This window comes from Larus michahellis, chromosome 2, assembly GCF_964199755.1.
Source record: "Larus michahellis chromosome 2, bLarMic1.1, whole genome shotgun sequence".
NCBI classification, from domain to species: Eukaryota; Metazoa; Chordata; class Aves; order Charadriiformes; family Laridae; genus Larus; species Larus michahellis.
In genome coordinates this window covers 50025141-50048117 of record NC_133897.1, presented here as the reverse complement: position 1 = coordinate 50048117, position 22977 = coordinate 50025141, and the positions used below count along the sequence as shown (strand labels likewise).

General features: G+C 39.9%; 1 protein-coding gene across 4 annotated transcripts in view; it reads right to left on the bottom strand.

Moving 5' to 3' along the window:
• Window positions 1-1409: 1409 nt before the first annotated feature.
• The window catches only part of TRAK1 (trafficking kinesin protein 1), a 109450-nt gene continuing 87882 nt past the window's right edge, over window positions 1410-22977 (bottom strand). For 2 of the 4 annotated variants that reach the window (XM_074575260.1, XM_074575261.1), the window contains 4 exons: window positions 22650-22966; window positions 18126-18341; window positions 9267-9369; window positions 1410-4408 (listed from right to left, as the gene is read on the bottom strand). In XM_074575260.1, coding sequence (XP_074431361.1) covers window positions 3610-4408; window positions 9267-9369; window positions 18126-18341; window positions 22650-22966 — 1435 coding nt within the window. In that variant the 3' untranslated portion in view covers window positions 1410-3609. Of the gene's footprint in view, window positions 4409-7882; window positions 7972-9266; window positions 9370-18011; window positions 18342-22649; window positions 22967-22977 lie in introns of all 4 variants that reach the window. The other 2 variants (XM_074575262.1, XM_074575259.1) reach the window with 2 other exon arrangements.

The following is a 22977-nucleotide window of genomic DNA, read 5'->3' as shown; positions in this document are numbered from 1 at the left end:
ACTTCTCTAGTCTGAATTACTATTTAAAAGCTTATTTGTTAGCTATAATAGGAGAAAATATCTTCCTCAAAATATTCACAGCTTAATACTACAGTCTTGCAATAACATACATGCAGGTAGAGCCCATGATGTCAAAACTCTCCAATTCCAGTGGGAGTCCTTCTAGGGTCACATTTCTGTGAACATTTGCTTTTTAAAGGAGGGCAGGACAGATGGACCAAACAATATCCTGATATGGTATTCATTGCTAACAGAACGCAGTTTTCTCCAAGCAGAACTTTTCTCTTTTTAAACCTTAAGCATCGACTTTCATTAATAGCTCCCGCTACAAGTAGGTGTCAGGGCTTCCCCCATTCCACTCTTCTGCACACATCTGCGATGGTTTCCAGATTTCCTTCCCATTTTATATGTACACACCCTCCCATGAGTTAACTGAATCCCAAATTCTACTCATCCTAAAGCCGTAGGCACCTTGTGGACCAGCCTCAGCTCCCTCTTCCCTGACATGGCACTTGTTTAACAGCCTGTCCTCAGGCCCGGAGGGCTGGATGCACCATGCTTGTGCTCATCCTCCCTGGATCTCTCCTGTTAACCATTAACCTTCCAGTGAGGAGCCTCTCACAGGCTGGGAGCCGGGCAGATGGGAAGGATGAGTCTCTGTACTCACTGACACGGTACCTGGATGTGCTCAGCATCAGCTATCGTATGGCACTGCAGCATACTAATGCAAGCCCTCCAAGAGTTTCTTTTGGCATTACTGCGCTCCAGTTTTCTCTCCGTAGCAAGTAGGTGATTTAAATGATATTATTTCCCTCCTAACCTCACACACATCCCTCTCCTCAATGTATGAAGCTGTCTAATCTTGGTATGATTTATTGCCTGACCACCCCCTCTTTTGTCACGACTTAGCCTTCCCCACGTGTCCAGGATTTTGGGAGTTTCTCATGACCTGGGATTTAATCAGTGGTCTGTTTCTTCCCTCAGTAATGAAGATACTAGCTAACAGCAGACCTCACTTCTGTCTCTGTTGGAAAAGACAGGATGTTTCCTCCTTACTCTGTACTTTCACATTTTGTCACTATAGTTTTTGCATCATGTTAGGCAGGAGAGTTCACACCCCTCTCCTGCTCAAAATACACAAACCACACCATGTCCAATTCTTCTTTCTCAGAACTCAAAAAAACCCCTGCATTTGCTTTTATATTTTTTGTTTTGACCCAAATTTCACCAGTTCCAGCAATCTTAAAACCTCAAAACTCTTCAACCACTTCTACGCCTAAGAATTTAAAAACCCAAACCCGGTGCTGGCCTCCTGTTTCGCTTTGACTGAAAGGTGAAAGCAAGGGATCAAGGTATAATATTTATCACAGTAAAAGAAGAGGAAAAATGTTTAATAATACACAACAATGCAACTTTTCTGTTATTTTATTTATATTAGTGAAGAAAATTTTAAATTTCATCTTTCTGGTGTGTTACAATTGCTTTCTCCGGTGGGTGGACAACTCCTACGGCTTATTTAAAGGCTAAATAATACTTCCTGATTGCATGATTAACTTCTACACTTTTAAGTTCTCATATGGTATTGCTTTCTTCCTCTGGGTATATAAAATGGTCCATTAAGTCCATGATTTTTTTCAGAATCAACTGTTATTCTATCTACTGTTTTAAGATACATTCAAATAAAAAGATACTTAAATTTACTTGCAATAAGTGCACACATACAACGGCAAAGAGAGCTGATGACATTTTACTAAAACATTTTAAGTTCATAGAATAAATAGAAGTCTTCAAACACATGCAGTAACTGACCGATGTGTTTTTTTTTCCTTTCTCAAAAAATATCCTTAGTGTCCATAGCACTACCGCAATAACTACTTCATTCAGAAAAAAGAAAACCCAAACCCACCCACCTATCTCTCGTCACAAAGACTAAAAGACAGTTTCATTTATACAAGAAGTTAACAGTGCTAATGATTTAGTAACAGTCTGGTACAAACGGCAATCCACGGCAATTACGTGTAGTGTGATTACGGTAACAAACGGGGAGCTTCATTTCGATGCCACAAGAAGTGCAAGGAAAAAAAAGCGGATGTTAAACCCTCCCTCCTTCGCTCCTCTCCATCCCCCCTTCCAAAAAAACACAGGTCTCAGCTCAGCTCTAGGAGCCAGCTCAGCTCCCCCCAGCCTGTTCCAGTTCCAGGATATTTCAATCCTTTCTACAAGCACCCAGCAGAAGTTTGGGAGAAACAGAGAAAATCGAATGTGAATTAGGATGGCCTGGCTGTAACTAAAGGTTGTGCGACGTCTTTTGTTTCTTTTCTGAAAAAGCAGGGGTTATATGTTTGGTTCTGGGAGGTGTTTTTTCAGTCTAAAAACACACTGGAATAAAGCGTTTCCCGTATTTTTACCTCTGCTAAGGTCCCACTTTGGATGAAAAAGGTTTCTCGGAAAAAAAGGAAACAGAAAACGAGTGGGGAAAATTCTCACCCTGCTTACAAGGCCACGGTCCCCCACATGCATGAAACCCGAAGATCAGCATGAGGGTTGCAAGCTGCTCTTTCCAGCTTGTACCATTCCGTTACTAAATGTTTTTTGTGGTTCTCTGATGAGGTTTCAAGGACTCACCTTTTCGAATACTGTTTTTGCTACATGTTCTTTTATAACATTCTTATCTGTCAATCTGTTCCGCAACTTTGATTTCCAGGAAGTCACTGCCATGTTTACCTCACAAGTTGTGAAAACTGTTTTCTTCGGGGGCACTGACAAAGCATGTTTCAGTGGCAGCAACACATAGTAAAGCATTTTCCCTTTCACAATCCAGTGCAGCATTGAAAAACGAAACAAAACAAAAAAGTCACACAGAGTGTAAGCGTGCCAAATGAAACAGCGGTGGTAGGAATATGTCAATATTCCAGGTACCCACTTAGGCCTGCTGACCTCAACACAGTTTTAGTTCAAGTTTAGCACCTCCAGGAGGAGGAGGATACAGAACAGGGGAAAAAAAAAAACCAAACCAAAACAAAAACAGTTTCATCCATTCAGGCATAATAGCCAGGCACTCCAATAACTCAGCTCAACTCATCTACAGAAGCAAAATCAAAACTACCATATGTTAAACCAAGTGCTTTTTTTTTTTTTTAGCGTTTAACAAAGCACAAACGCTCCCATGCTTCAAGTGATGTAATGCGAGGTCTCACAAAACACATTCAATAGCTTCCCATGCACCTTCAACTCAAGTTAGGCTAGCTACGGAATTCATGTTTTCCTAGTCAAGTTATTTTTTGTTGGTTTTGTTCTTTTGTGTTTTTTTCAGTGCATCTTAAAAAAAAACAAACCTTTTCAAAAGGTTGGCAAGTCAACCTTAATACAGCAATCATAACGTAGAGCCTTTTGCACTCAATTGAACAGTAAAATAATCCAATTAGTTACAATAGATCTGGTACATATTTACATATTTTATACAGTTTTATACACATTTCTCCCATTAGGCACGAAGTTGATTTGTCAAACTCAAGAGGCAATGAAGGGGTGGTGGGGAAAGGAAAAGAGGATCGGAGAAAGCATTTGAGTATTTTTATTTAAAAAGACTAGCTGTAAAAATAGAGTCCTTCATCGTAAGCTAGTTTGCTTCGGGAGCTTGGTTCCCATGAGGATCCCCGAAGTGAGAGACGTTGGGCCTTTCATCTGCATGCTGGAACCCACCATGGTGGGGAAGCTCCGATTCCTTCGGATGCCAGTGTTGAGCTGGATGCCCCCGATGGCACTGGTCACGGCAGGGCAGCCCAATGGGAGACCATCTGGTGCCAGGCCTCCAGGAACAAGGGCCCTCACCGGTCCTTGTGCCCCACAGAGAAGAGGTCCCTGGTCATCAGTTAAAGGAGGAGCTGACGTTTGCCCTGAACTCACAACTTTGGCGATACCAAACCTCTTGACTTTGTCCACGAGATTAAGGTTGGAAACAGACACGTCAGTCTGACTCTCACTGTTCCTGATGTTCTTTTTATTCCTCACCTCTTTCAAGATTGAACTAGCAGGCTTCGAAGCCAAGAAGTTGTCATAAGGTGGGCTGGTGCACTTGAACTCAAAAGATGGAGGGGATGAAGAAGGTGTCTGCATAGGTGAGTTTGGTGGAGTGGAAGGAATGATCGCCATTTTAGGGGGGTACGTGTTCAGGAGCGTGCCTTTGCTGGCTCTGTCCCAGCTCTGCGGATTGTACACTGCTGCCGAGATGCCCCTTTCCTTCAGCAGCCACACCAGCCCCAGAGACGTGCTCATCGTCGTCGTGGATTCCCGGAGGTTAGTGAAGGATTCGGCCAAACTCAGACGCCGAGGAGTACAGGGAGTAGCCACTGGGGTGCCTTTCAAATTGCTAATGCTGCCACAAGCTGGAGTAGGTGCTGCGTTAAGGCTGAAAGCAAAAGAGCAGGCAAGTTATTCTCTCCACTAGGGAATTAAAACACTGCAAGCAAGATTTTTAACCCTGAACAGGGCCTTTTATCCATTTTGAGAGTGCACGGGGGAACTGACAGTTCCCAGCTCCTCACAAATGTGATGACAAGTGCTAAAATATCATCTCTTACAAAACGCATCTCTCCACTTTGCACACTTCACCACCCAGTCTCATGGGATTAATGCATTCCCCACCACCACCACATTTCTTCCGATAAACTACTAAATTGACAGGTTTGTGATCAACACCTTCGGTTTTTCTTCTCCGTCTACTGGCTGTCACAACTCCTAGTTGCTTCCATGGGACAAGGAAACTGGGAGAACTTGACCAATGGTATAAACAAGACATATTTACTTTTTAGTATCACTTGTGAGCACACAGAACTGCTAGTCCTTCTAGTACTGCTGGGTCATAGCAGAGAGAGCGGCAAGGGAGGAGGAGAACGTATTTGCTACAGAAGCGTTTGTAGCAAAGCTGCTGGAAGCTGGCATTGTCACCAACATGCACTTCTCTAAGGTCAAACCCTTCTTCTGTTGAATTTGATTTCATTTATGGGGAATAGGATGGGGGATCTGACTTTTGACAGATCAAAAGAGATGAGAAAAAAAAATACAGTCAAGCTTTTGGTTGTCAACTGGTCAACAGGTAACTGATAACAGCAAACCAAACATGACAAAGAGCCATTCTACTGTTAATTTGGTAAAACATTAATTTCTATAGTTTGAAACGTGTCTAAATTGCTCCTCAATTCCAGTTCTTTCTTCTCAAAATAAACTATCTACAGGCAGTTAACAAGAAAGTGTTACATGTGCAATAATCTGCACATTTAGAACAGGTGGCAGACATTACATACTTAGGTTTAGTGCTATCTCTCTGCATTTTTTTTTTTCTTAAGCACACCACTGCTAGTTATTAGGGCTTGGGATTTCTTGAGGCATATCAAATAACATCATTCTGGCAGACCATCCTCTCCCCATAAGCTGACCATTTGAAAGAACAGAGACTCAACGAAGCGCCTATTTCCAAAGAATTACCAACACAAAGGAGACGATCCAAATCCTTTGTGCCACAGTAGGAGATCTCATGGACACTGAGGTTTGACGGTTTCTGGCACTATGGTGTCATCCTTAAAAAACTTGTTCCTTATAGATCAGGCTAGCCACAGCGTGTTTATCTATGCATAATTCCCACTCTAAGTTTATGGCAGTCCAAGGTACACCATTCACTGAATAAGGCATGGTGTACTTAATTATTCCAGAAGCAAGGCATATGGGACATCCATGACATTCCAAATTCATGTCTACTTGGGAGAATCCCAAGGGTTCCATGCATCTTTAATATAAAAAGCTTTCCAACTATTTCTAACCATACTGAAATGATGATTTTTGCCACATACATGCAAAAGTTGATTCCATGACAGTATTTCCTAGGGATGGATTCATCTACTCTAACAGCCTTTTAAGCATCTTAAACAATGCAACACTTGATGCTAACAGAGAATTCCCTGACCTGAGAGCTCACCACTGTTCAAAGAAGGAAATCTTCCCCTTCACCTTGCCAGGTTAGCAAGTAGAAGACACTCAACAGAGTCAGACAAAAACGATAGCAAATGCAAGAAAGATGGAAAACTAAGTATCTGGGAAAGGGGAGGGGAAACAGGGGGAAGAGCGTGAGCTTCCCTTTTCAGCAGAGCCACGCTGTTGGATCGGCTCAGCTGTAACATGCAACTTCAACTTAAGTTGGGTTCTCTGTACCAAGAAATGAATCAAAAGCCACACTGAGACAATCTGGTTGGACTTCCAGGTATAGAGAAGCCTCAGATGAATGAATCAATTGCATCCTTTTTCCCCATATAGACACAAGAGCCTAGATGATGTCTTGACTGGAATTTGCAGTTTCACTTCACCTTACATTAATGAACTCTGGGAAGCCAAGAATGCCAACATCCTGGAATGTTTTGTTCTGAGCCAGTTTCTGGTAAGCTTAGAACTTTGTCTAATGGTATATAGCAATCAGCTGACATGAGTTAATACAAGGCTACAAACTTTTGTCCAGTGATCTCCTAAAAATCAGCAGAACTTTAACATCTTTAAGGCACACCTTAATTAAGGAAATATTAGCCTGATGCTATGAAGTCTCAAGTCATGTCTTCTTTCTGTGGCTAAACAGGATCTGACCAACATGATCTCTACAGTAATTTAGAACTGTACCAACTCCTACTGAAAGCAAATGCAACTGCCAAAGGATTTTCACCCTGCAGTTGCAGTTCAACAAGAGCAATCTCATCCACTAAAACTGCAGTGAAATATGCGTTTGAGAAAACAAGTATTAAGAGTGGTGCAATTTGAAAAGCAGCCCTGCTAAGCGGCTCTGGAATTGGTCTTCTTGCACCCCGCAGCGTGCTGTGGCTGGCAGCGCATGTGGCAGATGTGCTAAGGCAAGCTCAGGCTCTCCCTAGGTCCCCTTCATTCTGCCCGGACTGAATTAGCGGCAGGGCAGAAGGACTCCCGACAGCAGAACTAAGGAAGCCACCCATACCCGCTGCAGCAGCACACACACACACTTTGAAGGCAAGGCTGAGAGGAAAGGAGAAGTTAGTTCACAATTCTTCTCTTAAGCATTGATTAAAGATGCATCATCATAGGTCTGATACCAATTCATGGTGAAACTAAAGAGCAGCGACAGCCACTGTGATGCAACTCCCACACCGGCTAAACACACAAGTACAGAAGAAATCTTGAAAAGCATGAGGGAGGAAAAAGAATGAGAAAGAGAACTTACTGCAGGAACTGACTTTCTACAGGGCACAGCCAAGTACATTTTGGAAACGCAGACATACACTGTTAGTTACCAGACTTTGAAGATGTCCTAATCACAACATGAAAACTACAGCACTCCAGTGGCTTATTAACTCCAAGAGCTTCGTTCTTTCCAGCTCACGATTTCAGTTGCACAGATATTTAATTAGTATTTCTACTAATTTGTCAGCACAGGTACACATGACAGTGCAATTTAAAAAAAAAAAATAAAAAAAGGACATCCCTGCAAGAAAGCGGTTGTTATGTAGGCATTGCTTTGTTTGTTTGTTTGATCATTTTGGTATTGCTTTAACTGGGAAATGTTTTCCCCATCAAACTGACCAACACTGCAGAGCAGCCCGGACACAACCACAGAAACAAACTCAAAACTGGCCTCAGCAACTCAGCCCAGTGACAGTCGCAGGGTTAGATTGAGAAAAGAAAGAAATAAATGAGCACCTCATTTAGCTAGATGAGCTTTAGTCTGGTTAGAGCGTCGCCTGGGTTAGAGGCGAGGTTAAAACGCAACCAGGTAGGTAAATACCAAAACTCTTTGGGTTAGCTGGTGCCACACACGCTAGCATTCCTTGTAGATGACCCTGCCAACAGAGACGCTGCTGGCAGTGTTGCTCACCCCCTGCCACGCTGGGTCATAGTGTCTGCCCTATACCTCCTCTCAGCATAACGAGACACAATGCTGTTTCCTCGTCCTCCTCACATGACCTGTGAAGAATCGTTTATAGTTGGTAAGGAGGAGCTCCTCAAACACGTTTGCTGAAAACAACACATTTGTTATTTTGCTTTTTTTTTTTCCTCCTGAATGAATGATGAACTTTGGCACATACCTGAAAGTGTACTGAATTTACCTGTCAGTTGTGGCTGACTCATTAGATTTAGTAACCAACGTAATCAAGGAGTTTATGATGACCACAATTAACAGCAATTGAACAGTAATAAGAAAATTAAAATAGAACTTCAGCCATATAAAAGGATCTCTTCAGTAACAGTGTTGAGGGGAGAGGAAGACAGAAAAGAGTAAAGAAAAACCAGCCAGGCCATGATTAACTTAGTTCAGAAAGGGAAGCAGAAAAGTTACATTTAATCATCATCCATTTCCTTTCCACCTCGCAGGTTTTCATATTTAATACCCTTACTTTTCATGCGTTCCTTAGGTAATCAGTGCCCATCTCATGTCTAAACAAGTCTAGACACACCATCTCTGAATGGGGACCTGCACAACGGCACGTCCCACACAGGAGCTGAAAGGGGCAGAGAAAGTCATGAGGCATTGTCCTTCTAAAGAGAAAAAGCATTCTTTAAATACTGACTTGCTAAGAAGGAAAATTCTCTCTTTAGGTTTGAAATTCACTCACCCTCCCTGGTTCTCAGATCTTCACTTTCTATAAGGCTACAGGATTGCTTTTTATCAGCATGTATTGCCTATGCCTGCCAACTGCTATTATTAAGCTAGCTCATTAGTGTCAGTTTGGCTACTATGAACTCATTTCCAACAATTACACCAAGGAACAAAGTAGACAGCTCCCTGTTTTTTGTGAAGGCATATTTCCTCTTCCATTCCTCATGTATTTCCTAGATTTCTTTACACGTGCATCCCTTTTTCTTCTGCACCAAAGATTTAGATTTTTCCTCCCTGGAAAAATCTCTCTCATATTTTGTGTGAGGTATTACTTTCTGTGCATTCACACAAAAAGACTACAACCAGTTTGGGATCAAGGGTAGTCAGGTTTGGATACTGGAAGCCAACTGAGTTATGTCTGATCCTGCAATATTTTAACTAGAGACAACAAAAACTAAGATATTTTCATTGGCTTTCTAAAACGTTACACATGCCTCTGATAAAAATCAGGCTGAGGTAACTAAAAATGGGGGGAATAATTTGGGGGTATGTTGTAATTCACTAATGTGGCTAAAGCTTTTGCTTATGCCATAACTTTGCATTTCCTTACAGGGAAAACTCTGACAGAGCTGAAGGCTTTGCCATCATGGGAAACCCTTACCTTGGTGTGACTCGTGTGAGTTCATCGGAAGGGTGCAGAATGCGGCAGGTGGTGAAGGTGAAGGTGGAGTTGGTTTGTGACATGCACTTCCCAGGATGAGGTACTAAATTAAAAAAAAGCAAATTCTTTGCATTTTACACAGAAAAGGGGAAAACCAAACTTCTGTGCGCTGATAAGACAGATGCAAAAAGTGATGAGGTACCTCGGAGCGGATCAATGGGAGAAAAGTGGAATACACAAGTGCTCCAGTGTTCCAACAAACACTTGTTCTTCAAACACATCTAGGACTCCAAGGCCAGTGCTAAAAGGTTCTGCTGAAACTTCCCCATGACCACTAACACTGTAGATAAGTCTTGCTCAAAACAAATTTAGACAAAGCTGCGCTTGAAATGTTAGTCCTCATCTAAACGAGGAACTCGCATCAGTGGAAATTACAAGCAGCATTTTCTAGTACCAGCTCAGGAGCACTAAGATTTTCTGAATTCTTGTGCATTTCAGCTTTTAGATTGATCCATGAAAAGGTACCCTCATTACTTCTCAGTAATGGATCCAGCTGGCTACAGGAACACAGACTGAAAAGTTGGGGAGGGGACGGACACATACTACTATTTCTCTCTCTCTCTGACTTTCCACACTCACAGTAAGGAAGGTGGTAGGTTTTTTTGGATCCACTACTGTACATCTGTGACATTTCTCTTGTGTGTGTGTTTAGGTTCTTTAAGAATGTATGCCCTCAGCTGCACAACATAGCAGGGTTTTTTTAATATTTGTAAACACTGTAGTAAAGCATTTTCCCCACAAATGCGGCTGTAAAGATGCCACTCTGTAATTTGGAAAAGATGCAATACAGCTCAGAATTTAAAAAATGAAGGACGTAGGCCAATTTCTTTCTTCTCAGCAGGGCTACTCCTGTGGATACACTAACCTGCTGTATAATGCAGCTGTGGCCATTGCAAAATAACTACAAAATTTAAGAGCCATGCATCTGAAAAGCTGATTGAAAAACACCCAGAGTTAAATATTACATCAAAGATATCATGATTGCATAGGTTCTCTTACTCAGTAACCGAACTTAGCAGTGGTCAAAACATGCACAATAAAAACCGTGTGCGGCTCCCTCCCTCTCGGTCCTACCCAACCCTCTGAGCCATTCCCTGATTAAGCCACATTTTAATACCACAGTACACAACTATTCAACACATTGCAAAGGACAGACAGATAGACCAACTAAACCAGACACCATTCTGAACTTCCAGAGATGCTTAGCAGAAGCAAGGCAAGTCTTAATCGTGGCTGTGTTCCCTTTTTCCATATATAAAGTATCACAGCTCCAAAACGGTGTGTGCAGTTGGGTAGTCCTTTAAGAACACATATAAGCAGTGTGTGAAGGCTTGAGCGCGGGGAGTGTGAGCAGTGGAAGCAGAAGTGGCTAAGCAAACAACGTGAGGTAACTTCTAGTTAGCGCTGGGATGTACTGCTGTACATTGAAGAAGGATATTTCCAAAAACCCACTGGAGTGTCATGTTAACACACTCAAATGTTAGCACAGCATGACATAACAACAAGCTCTACTTCACCTCCAGAGACGGTAATTATGATGCTTCAGGAATCCAGTTGCTTTAGAGATTAGTGTGAGCACTACAAAAGCTATTACAAGGGAGCACAGCCTAGCAATCATGATTCTCTCCATATTGTAGAGAGTTAAAAGAAAATCTGGAGAAAGAGCTCAAATAACTGGACATGAAAAAATTGGTTATTTAGAGAAAACAAAGGACTTCAACATAAATCAAGGAGAAACACAGCAATTATCCCTGGATGATGAATAGAGAACAGAATAAAGCAATGCTGGTTTAAGATTGCAAGCTCAACCCAAAGCACATAGCTGTAATACAATAAGTGCATTTTCCCCATTTGTAACATCCACTGGGCATCCCCTCAGATTGGAAACAGGCACATTGAAGATAGCTGCATTAGCAAAAGCAAGACTCATTGCTGTTAATGAGTCAGAGATAGGAGAAGGCTGCTAAAAGTAGAGAAATCACTGGCTCTAATAAGAGGAAACAATTGAAATTATTTTTAAAAAAATAATCAATTTCCAAGGATGTATTCCACCCTCAAATACCACTAAGAAAGTCCTGTACCAGCTTCATCCTCCATCAGTCAACAATGGGGTGTATCATATTGCTGTAGCATTTTCCATCCTTTGGACACAATACAAAGGGAGTGAGAACCTGTTGCTGTAAATGAACAAAGTTTATAAAATAGAAGCAAAACGATTCATTCCTAACCTAGTGATTTTACATAAGAATGACCATTTCCTGAGTTGGTGTAAGTTTATGAGGAAGTAATACACAAGTTCATAGTAAGACAGACAATCTTCACATGTACATACAGTAAAGTATTATTTAAATATAAACTCCGTATGACTGTGTCTGAAACCAAACGTTTTATTTATACCCTCTTATTCAAAGTAGTAAATGATTAACAGTGAGGTTTCATATTTGTATGAAAAAGAATCTGTACGTAATTGAGTGTTTAAAAAATTTACAGAAACATCATGTAACTTCATCCATCAGGAAACCATAAACTAAACTGTATGTGCATTTTTCCCCTAAACTAAAATTCAAGCTAAACCTCGGATTGCTGCTGGATTGTGTTTGGTCTCTCAGTAATTAACGATTCTTTACCTTATTAAGCTTTCTCAAACAATTCTTAGGCATTTTGGAAAAAACGCAAAACATAGTAGCTGAAAGAAACTCTCCTGTAACCATAAACACTGTTGTAAAAACGTCTTTTAAAATACCGCAAAAAAAAAAAAAAAGGCAGGTACTAGTCAAACTGACTGCAGAGAGCTCCATCTCCTGGTAAAACAGAGCTTTCCCCACGCAAAACACAAAGCTGATTTTATAGAGCTCAGAGCTGTTTCGGATCCAGCTTCTGTACTCAGAGCTTATGGGCCATTCTGCTCGGTGCAAACAGTAAAACAGATGAGTTTAGGGCAGGATCATCTGCTCAGGGAACCCTCAAAAGACCGTTTAATCTGGATTTTCAACCACCTTGTGCAGAGAAAGGTACAAAGTTACAGTAGGTAAACTAGTGGCCTGCCCCATCCACAAAAAGGCAGACAAACTGAGTTTGAGGAAGATTTGTTTGAGGAAGATTTGTATGAGGCAGTTATCCTAAACCACCCTTGACTTTTGTACCAGTAGTTCCAAACTCAAATTCGCTGCTATGCTAGATGAATAGTGAGGTGGCAGAGAGCTCACAGCATCCAGTAAACCTAGCATTTTATATTAATACCTATTCTGGCAAAAATGAACTTTAAAAAAAAAAATAATCAGAAAGCTTCAGAATACGGCTTGATCCAGACTGGCACAAAGGTAAAGTTTTAGCCCACTCTGAAGCAAGCCACTTCAAACATCATTTCTTTGGCTTGTTTTAACAAAAGGAGGAAACCTGGTTCCCTGCTCTTTCAGCAGAGCGCGCAATTGAATTTGGACATCTCTTTAGCACAAGCTGGCGAGACAGGGATGGAATGACAATCACATTGGGGAGTCCTTAAAGTAACAGATGGAGATGGTGTTTTAAAGCATTAGAAGTTTATTTTATTGCTGAATAGGAAAAAAAAAAAAGCTCTGCCTGCTTTGGAATAGGATAAACAACAAAGGACCATTAAAAGGCACTTTTTTCCTCCAGTGTCAAAATTCGAAATACAAGTTATGGACTTCACTTTTGCTAGTCTATGCCACCAACTCCATTCTTTGCTAAGGTGAAATTCCTGAAAACCAGGCCACAAAACTCCTTTAGGATCCACAGGACAAGACAGCTGCCTCTTGTACGCTCTGAATTCAGCAGAGTTCATCCCCTCTGGGTGTTTGAAGGCGAAAGCTCTGATACCCAGCACTACATGTGCTGAAAACTCTTGATTGACAGAACAGGGACAATATAGGGTATGCTGGAGCTGATGCCTGGGTTAACTACTAAAACAAAATGGAGATGGGTGATAAACACAGCTGTAAAATGTGAGTATGGTGCTCCCCTAAAAGTGTATAGGTGCTTTCAGAAAACACTGGTTTCAGGGATAACCATGAATGCTCAAAACCTCCAAGAATCCATATATCTATGCTAGGAACATTACTCCTGTTACGTTTCTTAAACAATTGACAATAAAATTATTTTCTGAATATCTGCATTTATTTTGCCTTTAGAAACAGCAAGAGATGAGAAACTGAACCAACACAGGCATTCTTTGGACAGTATTTTCTTAGCTTTCTTCTGGCTGAGGTCTCCTCCTCACCTGTATATAACCATGGAGCACAGGTGTAAAAAGACTTCAGTGTATTTAATGTCGCTTCAACATGATTTTATGCAGGCTAGGATCCCAAATTAAAATTCTAGCATTTTAACAGCACAGACAGCAAATGCTGACAGATTTTTCTTAAAGAAATAATTACTGTGAAATATTCATGCCATTTGAAAATAAAAATATGTTTAAATATGCACCAATACCTTAGTTCTAAGAAAAGATACAAAATATATTGCTTTTCTGCACAATGGTAACCACTTGTAAGCATATATAGTAATCCTGCTAAAAACAACTCAAACGTAAGACATTCATTATGTGTTTTTGTGATTTGAGGCATCTATTTGGAAAGATCTCCATGCTATTGTTAAAGTCTAAACATGAAATACAAGCGTGCTGATCCCGTAATGCTGCACGCGTGTCTGTTCAAAGCAATCAATCAGTGCAACTAACAAACACAAGTACTGAAAGACCAGTTCATGCACCCAAAACTAGCATGCAATTAAGCACACACTGAACCAAGTGTAGCTCTTCCAACTTCAAAATGAGAACATTCACCACATTATTAAGTGCTTTGAATGGCTTGGGGTTTTTTTGTTTAACAGAAATCTGAAAGGCAAAGGATTTTAAAAAAACCAACAAAACAACCCCTCCCCGCAAAACAGACTCTGTACAGTTTTAGAATATACTACAGTTTCTTAATAATAATAAAAAATATATTGAGGTTATTAAAAATTTGTGCTGCAAAAGTTACTTATTCCATATGGTATTAACTATCATTCTAATTATGTGATTCCAGATTTTAAAATCCTCCACAAATTTACTGAGCCCACACACAGTATGTAGGTCTGACAGACCAACTGCCGATCATAAATTACATGTGTGTTAATTTCTTCTGAAATGTTCAGAGCCCTAATTAGCATATAATCTGTACATATGGTGAGGAAGTTATTTTACATATCAGTGGATACTACAGGGACAAAGGGACAGGGAAATTCAAGGATTGTACCTTCTTATTTAGTCACAATGAATTCTGACTCTATCCATCACTCAACAAGAAACATCTGATACTCTGTTCTGAACACATCTATTTGGGCTTCAAGGCATCTTTGGCACTACCAGCGATGTTTGTCCTCCTGAGCCTTGACATTAAATAGTTTCTCCTAGGGCTTATCTCAAGCGGCACTCTACATGCCCACAAAACGGCAGTAAAAGTAGGACCTCATAGTACTCTGCCAGGGAACGCCTCCAGTGGAAAAAACAGCAAGATACAACCCTCAAAGCATACGTATCAAATGAATCGGACACATACACAAAGACTAAGATGACTTACACCTGCTGGGAATAGTCCTTGTGGGCACTGTGTTGCCAAAGACATTTTATTCTCAGGTTAGAAGACCTGTAGCCCTAGACTGGCACACTCTACGGCCTGCCAATGGCAACTGTAGGGAAATACTTTCTGAAATACCACTTGAACTAGATTTTTCCACAACGGAGCTATCCTGGATTACAAGAAAAAGCACTAAAGATTGTATCCAAGATATTTCTCTCCTTTGCTTTTTATTTTACTTCCACATTCTCCAGCAAGAGCTTATTCTGCGCATTGCTGCCTGGAATCTCCCCCGGAATCACGCAAGCAATGATGTCACAACCTTGCGCTTGTGACAGCGCTCTAAGGAACCGCATGTCCATACACCTACCTGCACTGCATTTCGTACAGAGGAATCTAGGAAAGGCAGAAAGAATGCTGAGGAGGTTTTCTCAAGAGAGTCAACGGCTGCACAATATTTAAATACAAAATAGATTCATAAGCTAAGCACACATCTCTCTCTGCTCCCCAACGGTATTCTTCAGTGGGCAGACTGTGATCCTAAGAAGCACTGTCACCTTAGTAAGTGCCTACTCTGAAAACATTCACAATTCTCCTTGTATACCGCCTGACAAATTGCTTCAACAAAAAGCAGATACAGCAGTTATCTTTACTTAGTTTGAGCAATGCAACCAATAATGATGTGGTGGCTCACTGATACTCCTAAATCCTAAGCAGCTGGGCAATCTGGAGGAAGGATAGAGAATGGGAAATTCAACTTTTCAGGGCATTCATTTATTCTACACGAAGTTATTCATATTGACCAATTTTTCTGTTTCTGTAGTGTATCAAAATTACTCAGCAAACCATAGGCGATGAAATAAGATTACTAGGACTATTTCATAGATTTTATCTACTTGCCAATTTGTAAGGTAGGGAATACGCTTAAAAAACTTGTCTGAGGTAACTAGAGTTCTCCCAGGCAAAATCAGCATTAACTAGGCAATAACCTGTTAACAACAGCGACATACACATATTCAAATTGTAATGGAGAAAAGAAATGGAGGGAAATACTAGTCTTTCTTGCCAGTTTGTAATCATAGAGCAGGTCTATGTTTATTTTTCTAATACAAACAAACAACTCTTCCAAATCATTACCCACAGATGTTTTACTAATCTGTTCTTAAAAAACACAAAGAACTAAAATATATCTATATCTTTGTCTACATATCGTCCATGACAGTAAGGTTTCCAAATTTTCAACATATTCCTGTGTTGAATATTCTTACAATTAGAAAATTGTTCACCCAAAATGTAACCCATATAGCTTCCCACCCCACCCCCCCCCAATTATTGTATCCTGAGTACATGAAGAACTGCTTGTTCCCTTCCTCTCTGCAGCAACACATTTTAAAAGGAATCGTGTCTTTTCTGGAATCTTTTATTCTGTAGATCCTAAAAGAATGCCAGCTATTTCTTTGATTATTTCAGTCCGTGTTTCCTAGATCTTTAACTTTTCTTGCTGTTGTTATTTAGACTCTTCAAAATGACAAACACCTGGATAATATCCAAAACTCTGCACAACTCCCCTGGAGGCATTATTTATTTCCATATTAGTATAAAAAGTTAATATAATCATTATTCCCTTCCAACCGTATGGTTCTATGATTCTATGATTAGATTTCGCCCAATAAAAACAGTTTTTGCCAATGGAAAAGGAAGCTGAAGGGTTTGAATGTTCAAGCATTGGAACGGGCTGCCCAGGGAAGTGGTTGAGTCACCACCCCAGGAGGTGTTTCCAAGACCTGTAAACGTGGTGCTTAGGGACATGGTTTAGTTGCGGACTTGGCAGGGTTAACAGTTGGACTCGATCTTAAGGGTTTTTTCCAACCTAAATGATTCTACGATTCTAGGTTTAATCTTAATACAAGTGGCTGCAAAAAGTAGCTTATATTCAATAGCTGAAAGGACTGAACTGCCATTTCAGTGAGAGCTGAGGATACTCTGCACTTCATAAAAGCAACAGAAATATCATTGTCTAGCCCTGTGACAATCTAATCTTCCAAAGACCAGTCAAATAATAAATTACTATTTATTCCAGAAAAAGGAGCGGGAAGGAAGTGTCCTCATTAAAAGTAGCTGTGTAAAAAGAAGAAGCGTGAAGAAAAAGGAGTTCTGGTAGTTTTCTGATTCTGAACTAAATATAGTTCTTTCCCAATAGCAAATCTTAATGAAGACTAACGCTCCTATACAGCTTAATAAAACAAAACACCTCTCCCTCCTCCAAACCAACAAAAAAAAAAAAAACCCCACACAAACTCAAAACACACTATAGTCTGAGAATCCGTAGCCTTGTGCAATAACAGACTGCAAATGTCAATTCAGAGTATCTAATGACTCGTGCAGTACTGCATCATTTAAAAATGTTTAAGTCTTAATACGGTAGAAATAGGAAGGATAGAACTTAATAGTGCAGTGGAGAGGGAATGAGGGAAATGTCATTATTCTCTGTATAAAAACATCCTCTTAATTCTTTATCTCAAAGAGAATATAAAAACAGTATCTGAGGTAAGTGAATTAAACTTGCAGAATTTCTTTGCTTGATTTTCAAGGCACTTCCTTTTGTTTCAGCAAAGGCAACTTAGATGCACCTGTTGTCATCATTTAATCTTTTTTTTACCCCCGCAAAGTACAAAATCTAAAGCATGGCATCACCTCTTATGAACAGTCAGAAAAATATCTCTGCTATAAGTATACAAAATATATATGGTCTATACATTATACACACGGAAAAGCGTGCACTCAATACACATACAAGTCCCATACATGCCACACAAAGGTTTGTGAATGAACCACTTCCTTTTAGCAGCCTTCTCTTATCAAAATAGAGTAAAAAAATTGACCACAGATGCTGTTACTGAAAAACAAAAGAAGTCAAATTAAAAGATTATTAAAGAAAGGATTTTTGAGCCAATGTTAGAATGGTTATGTTCTAACCACTGCACGCATTAACGTGCAGATGCTACACACAAAGCAATACTATGGATGCTGTTCTGGAGAGATGCGAGAATGGCCCAGTAATCAAAATCCTGTAAAGATGTCAGTTTTACTGGACTTAATGAGTTTCCCTCACCAGACCCCTCATCATCGTCAGTCGCGGACTCCTGCATCTCCTCTGTGAAAGCCTGAGATTGGCGGGGGTTATTCTTGTTGTCTGAAACAGTCACTTGTGCTTGTGACCTCTCACCTGAGGTCTCTGTGTGCTGAACTGGTGTCGAGGTAGTTAGGCCCTTGTAAGAAATGTCACCTGTCTCATCTTCCTCATAGTCATTAAGGCAGTACACTTCATCCAGGTCCAGGTCGAGGGTCCTGAAGCCCTTAGTGACAACCCCGGGCCTTGGGTCCAGGATCCCACCCAGGTGAGGCTGAGCCAGCTGCTGCCAGTGGTGCAAAGTGGCAGAACCTAGAAAGGGAACACAGAGACAAACAAAATAAATCCAGGACCTAAAAGGCAGAAAATCCCACTTCATTTATCCAGAAGACCAAAGGTTTGGGAGCTCCAAACCTTTAATGTTTCTGGGTTTAACATTTCTAGGAAGACACGCTACAAGGCAAAACTGCTTTACCTACTCCTCATCATCTCCAGGTCAATATGAAATAAACTGATCAGACCAGCACTTAGGCAAAATCTGGTGGTAAAACGTGGCATACCTGTGCATATGCACATCCCCTCCCCATCAATATCCCTAAATTTGCAGGATTAAGCAGGAGTAGAAAGAATTTATATTTAATAGTCGATTTGAGCACCATCACAGAAAGCTCTAAGAGGAACATATACCACATATGCCCACATTACGCTCACGCTAAGGAAGGCGCTGAAAACATGGCAGAATTTACTGCCGGTGGCTAACAGGAGGACAGTAGTTACCCAGATTGCACAACAATTTCAGCTTTCTACCGCACGTTTGGAAGCCACATCAACTCCAGGCATGTGTAAGCAGATAATGCCTCCGATCTAGACATCAAGTCTAAATACTTGTACGGCCTCTATCTGAGCCCCTACGCTACAGGAACTCAACTACTACACAACTAAATGCTACTGTACCTGTCGCTTCGTCCTTGGCAGAAAAATGTTTTGAGTGAGGAAAAAGATGCATTTTACAGAGAAAAGCATTCAATATTCAGCATTCAATAGGAGGCAAGGAGTCAGAAGCAGCAATGTATCAGGTTAAATTGATATGTACGCTAATACGAGCCCACTTAAATCAGGAAGGATTTAGCTGATTCCTCAAGTAGTGATTAAACAGTGCTTGTAAGGGTCTAAGTTTTCCTGTGTGTCCACCAATCATTACTGTGCTGTAATGTGTGACTTAAAACTATTCATTCCAGGTCCTGTTACAGAAACAAAACATCTTTATTTTCATCTCTGCCAGCTCAAATCAGAGCAGTTTTTGTTGTCTTGTTCCTGTCCCTTCTTCCCAAAGCAGAATACTGACTCAGTCAGTAATAATAAGCCACTGTAATAACTAGGGAAGGGATGGCTCTTATACACGTTATTTTGCATCTGAGAAAAATCCTACGGAATAAGAAAAATTGTCATTTCACAATAACGATACTGCATTACAGGAAGCTTATTGTAAATAGGAAGTTAATAGGGAAAAGGTCCTTCTATAGAGTGACTGGGATCAGCGAGTAGCATTTTAATTAAGTCTATCTCGCTTTTTAAAATGTGTAATTTTTAGCTCAGAATAATTGGATCTGCTAGATTACTCTGCATAATGTTGCTATTTTAATTTTTTTTAACAATTTTTTTAACAATTAATTTTGAGGGACTAAAGAGTAGATTTAGACTGATTGGTACTCTTGAGGCTCAAGAAGTAGTAACTATTAGAACCCCAAAATAAATAACTAATGAAGAAAAAAATCCATATAACACATATTTATTCCTGAATTGTCAAAAAGGTCAAGTTTTTTTTGCTCCCACATAAAAGAAATACTCCAGAACATGGAGAAGTGCCAGATATTGTCAAGTCATAAGCAAATAATAGAGCTTTGCAGTATGACAATACACTCAAAGAAAAACACTGGAAATCAAAATTTCTTTCTGCACAGATGCAAGTATAAAATCTTGTTGCTAATTACCCTCTATATGCAACCTTCTGAAGTAGTAATCTTTTTCACCTTAAAGCTCACCAAAATTTATACTCCGAAAAACTCTGCAGGGTACAAGCATTACATTGATAACATTTTGTATCACCAGAATATCTGTGTTTTGAGCTTTAACATTTCTATTGACACTATATGTTATTAGTTTCTTTTGGAAATGGGACATCAAAGTGGCCTAAACTTCACCACAAAAAGGAGGATACCAGAGTTTTTTCCCATCTCTGCTACTGTAACCTTGATCTCATAAAATATGTGAGAGGGAGCTTTAACTTTTCCATAAAGAAAATTAACACTAATGCAGAAAGCAATGCAACAGTTGTCAACTACCTTAGGATTTAAGAGAATAAAAACAAAAAGATGCCAAATTGAAGGGGGGAATACAACACCTTAACCTATATCTAGTCCCAGGGTCCTACTAGACAGTTTTGTAAATTATGCTGTTGTAAAAAGCTGGTATGAGGGAATTGGAGTGCAACAGTGGGACTGCCAGGCTGAAATAAAAAGAAATTTAAAAGCAAAATAAAATTTATGAATAGAGATTGTTTTTCTATTCCTGATATCTGCGTCATCACGTGTAGAATATGGGGGTCAGAGAACGCTTGGAAATTCATGATGCGGTGCTGCCAGAATTGCAACAGAGTGAGAGCGAAGACATAATCAGTCCAAGGTTCTAGTTTTCCTACAGGACACCGGGAGAGCTATCTCATGCTTATGGCACAACAAGCTACAGATCCACAGTTTAAAAACAAAAACCAAACCAAACCAAACAACCTACCAGACTGTAATTAAAGCAAGTCAAATCAAGCATTCTATTCAATGATAAAGAAAGTAGAGTTTTTTGGCTTGTTGTTTTTTCTTTTTTTTTTTTTTTTTTAAAGTGCAAAAAGACTAATTTCTTAGTGCTTCTATCACCCTATTTATTTTAGTGTAGGATTTAAAAGATTTCTTTAAAGGAATAGAAGCCACTAACCTGAAATGTATTATAGAATTAATTTTTTTTCTTTCCCAATTTTATGGCATGAGCACTCTTAGGAAAACAGTAGTAAAAACCGAAGGCACAACTAGCAATAGCAGTCTGCAGGTACTGCAGACTATTTTGCTCCAGTAGTTTGAAAGTATCCGTGAAGTTGAAAGTGTTAAATCTCATGAAAAATACGCAGGAAAGAAACTAAGCTGAAGTAAGGAACAGAATCATAAACATATATTTAATAAAAGATAACAAACACTGAACTTATGAAACAGGCAGACATGAAGATAGTACAAATGAGATGTAAAACCAAACATGAGAAATACTTTAAAAGGTGCAATATTAAGGAAAAAAATGACCCAGTGAGAACCATGAACAAAACCAGGAAAAAAAACCCAGACAGATAGTAAGATGATAAAGACTTTAAGAGTTTATTGGAAGAAAAAAGCAGATATAATGGGATGGTGACAGAAATCTATTACAGTGGTAGCAACCAGTAACTGAAACAAAGCTGGATCATCCCTTCCCTCGTGTGGTACAAGAATTTTTATGACCATTTAAAAGCAGTCATGAAAACAAACTACTAAAATCTGCTAAACAGCATGGACTTGTGCACTATGGCTATAGTTTCATTTCAATAGGCAGATACAGCACATGACTTTCTTCAGGACACAAGAAGGATTAATTTTGCTTCTGAATGTGTGTCATGCTAAATGCTCCTTACAGATGAAATAAAATTGTTCTAAAAAGATGAAAAAGGGAACTTTTGCAATTAAAACACAAATAGACAATGTAATGTAACACCAGAGTTCTGTTAAAGGAAAAGAAAGAGAGAAACCAAAGCTAAATTACGTTAACTAGCATAACCATGAAGTACTATAGGAAAACAGCTTCATTTTGTTTGAAACCTAAAGGAATTGACTCAATTTTAACTTTCAGCAGCAACCTGAAAGGACTGAAGAAAGACAGGCAGACTACACTATATGTGCTCTGTCAGCTTTGTTAGACAGACTACAGAAATCCACTTAACTCTGAAATAAAGCTTTAGCCCTGACTACCATCTACCTATATCTTGCCTTCTTCTGAGACAATAAATGGAGGAAATTTGACTTGAAAAAACCCTACCTCATTTCACACATGAAACGAAAGCCATGGAGACTCATGTGTGGCACTCAAACAGCAAATTAAAGTCTAGAGATCATTTTTAATCACAAAAATAGTCCTGTTAGACCAATTGGACTATTTGAAGTAGGTAAAGATCTTTCCAGGTGCTGATTTGCAGAACTGAGACTGGATGAACTAATACTCTAGTTGCTTAGATTTCAGATACTCAACCACCTTCCTTTTCTAAATATGAAATGGCAACCCTGGGATTTAGGTTAGACGTAAGGCTGCACTGCTGATGCATGTGTGGCCTGCAACATTTATTTTACTGTCGTGGCTGGAAATGTTTCCTAATGCTTTTAAGGCTTGAGGAAAAATATAGTAGTTAAAAGATTTCAAACCAACAGCGCGGATTACTGTCTCTAAAGTAGAAAGAATATGTATTGCAAAGATTTCCTGCTTTCTGGTGATGGATAAGAGACCACAAAGAGTCACTAAGAAGAACAGATAAAGGCCGAGGCCCTTTGTTATCACCTTCTAGTGGTTTCACAATCTGAAGCTTTTCTGGCAGGTAGGAGCGACTGCTGATGGACATTCCTGAATATCCAGTGAATTCTGAAAATCTGGAGTGAGTTCCCAGTGACATGATGCTCTCTGTGGGGGTAACAGAACCACTATGGAGTTCACCCTTTTCCGCCAGTTCCCGCAACTTCCTTTCCTGCTCTTCTTCAAAGAATTTCCGCTCCGAGAGGTAATTCTCCCGCCTGAGGGACAGCCTACGAAGGGCAGTCTCTAGGTCACTGGAGCCTGGAGTCCCTGGAGTCCCAGGCTTCTTCATCCTATCTTCATTTCTAAAGCATAA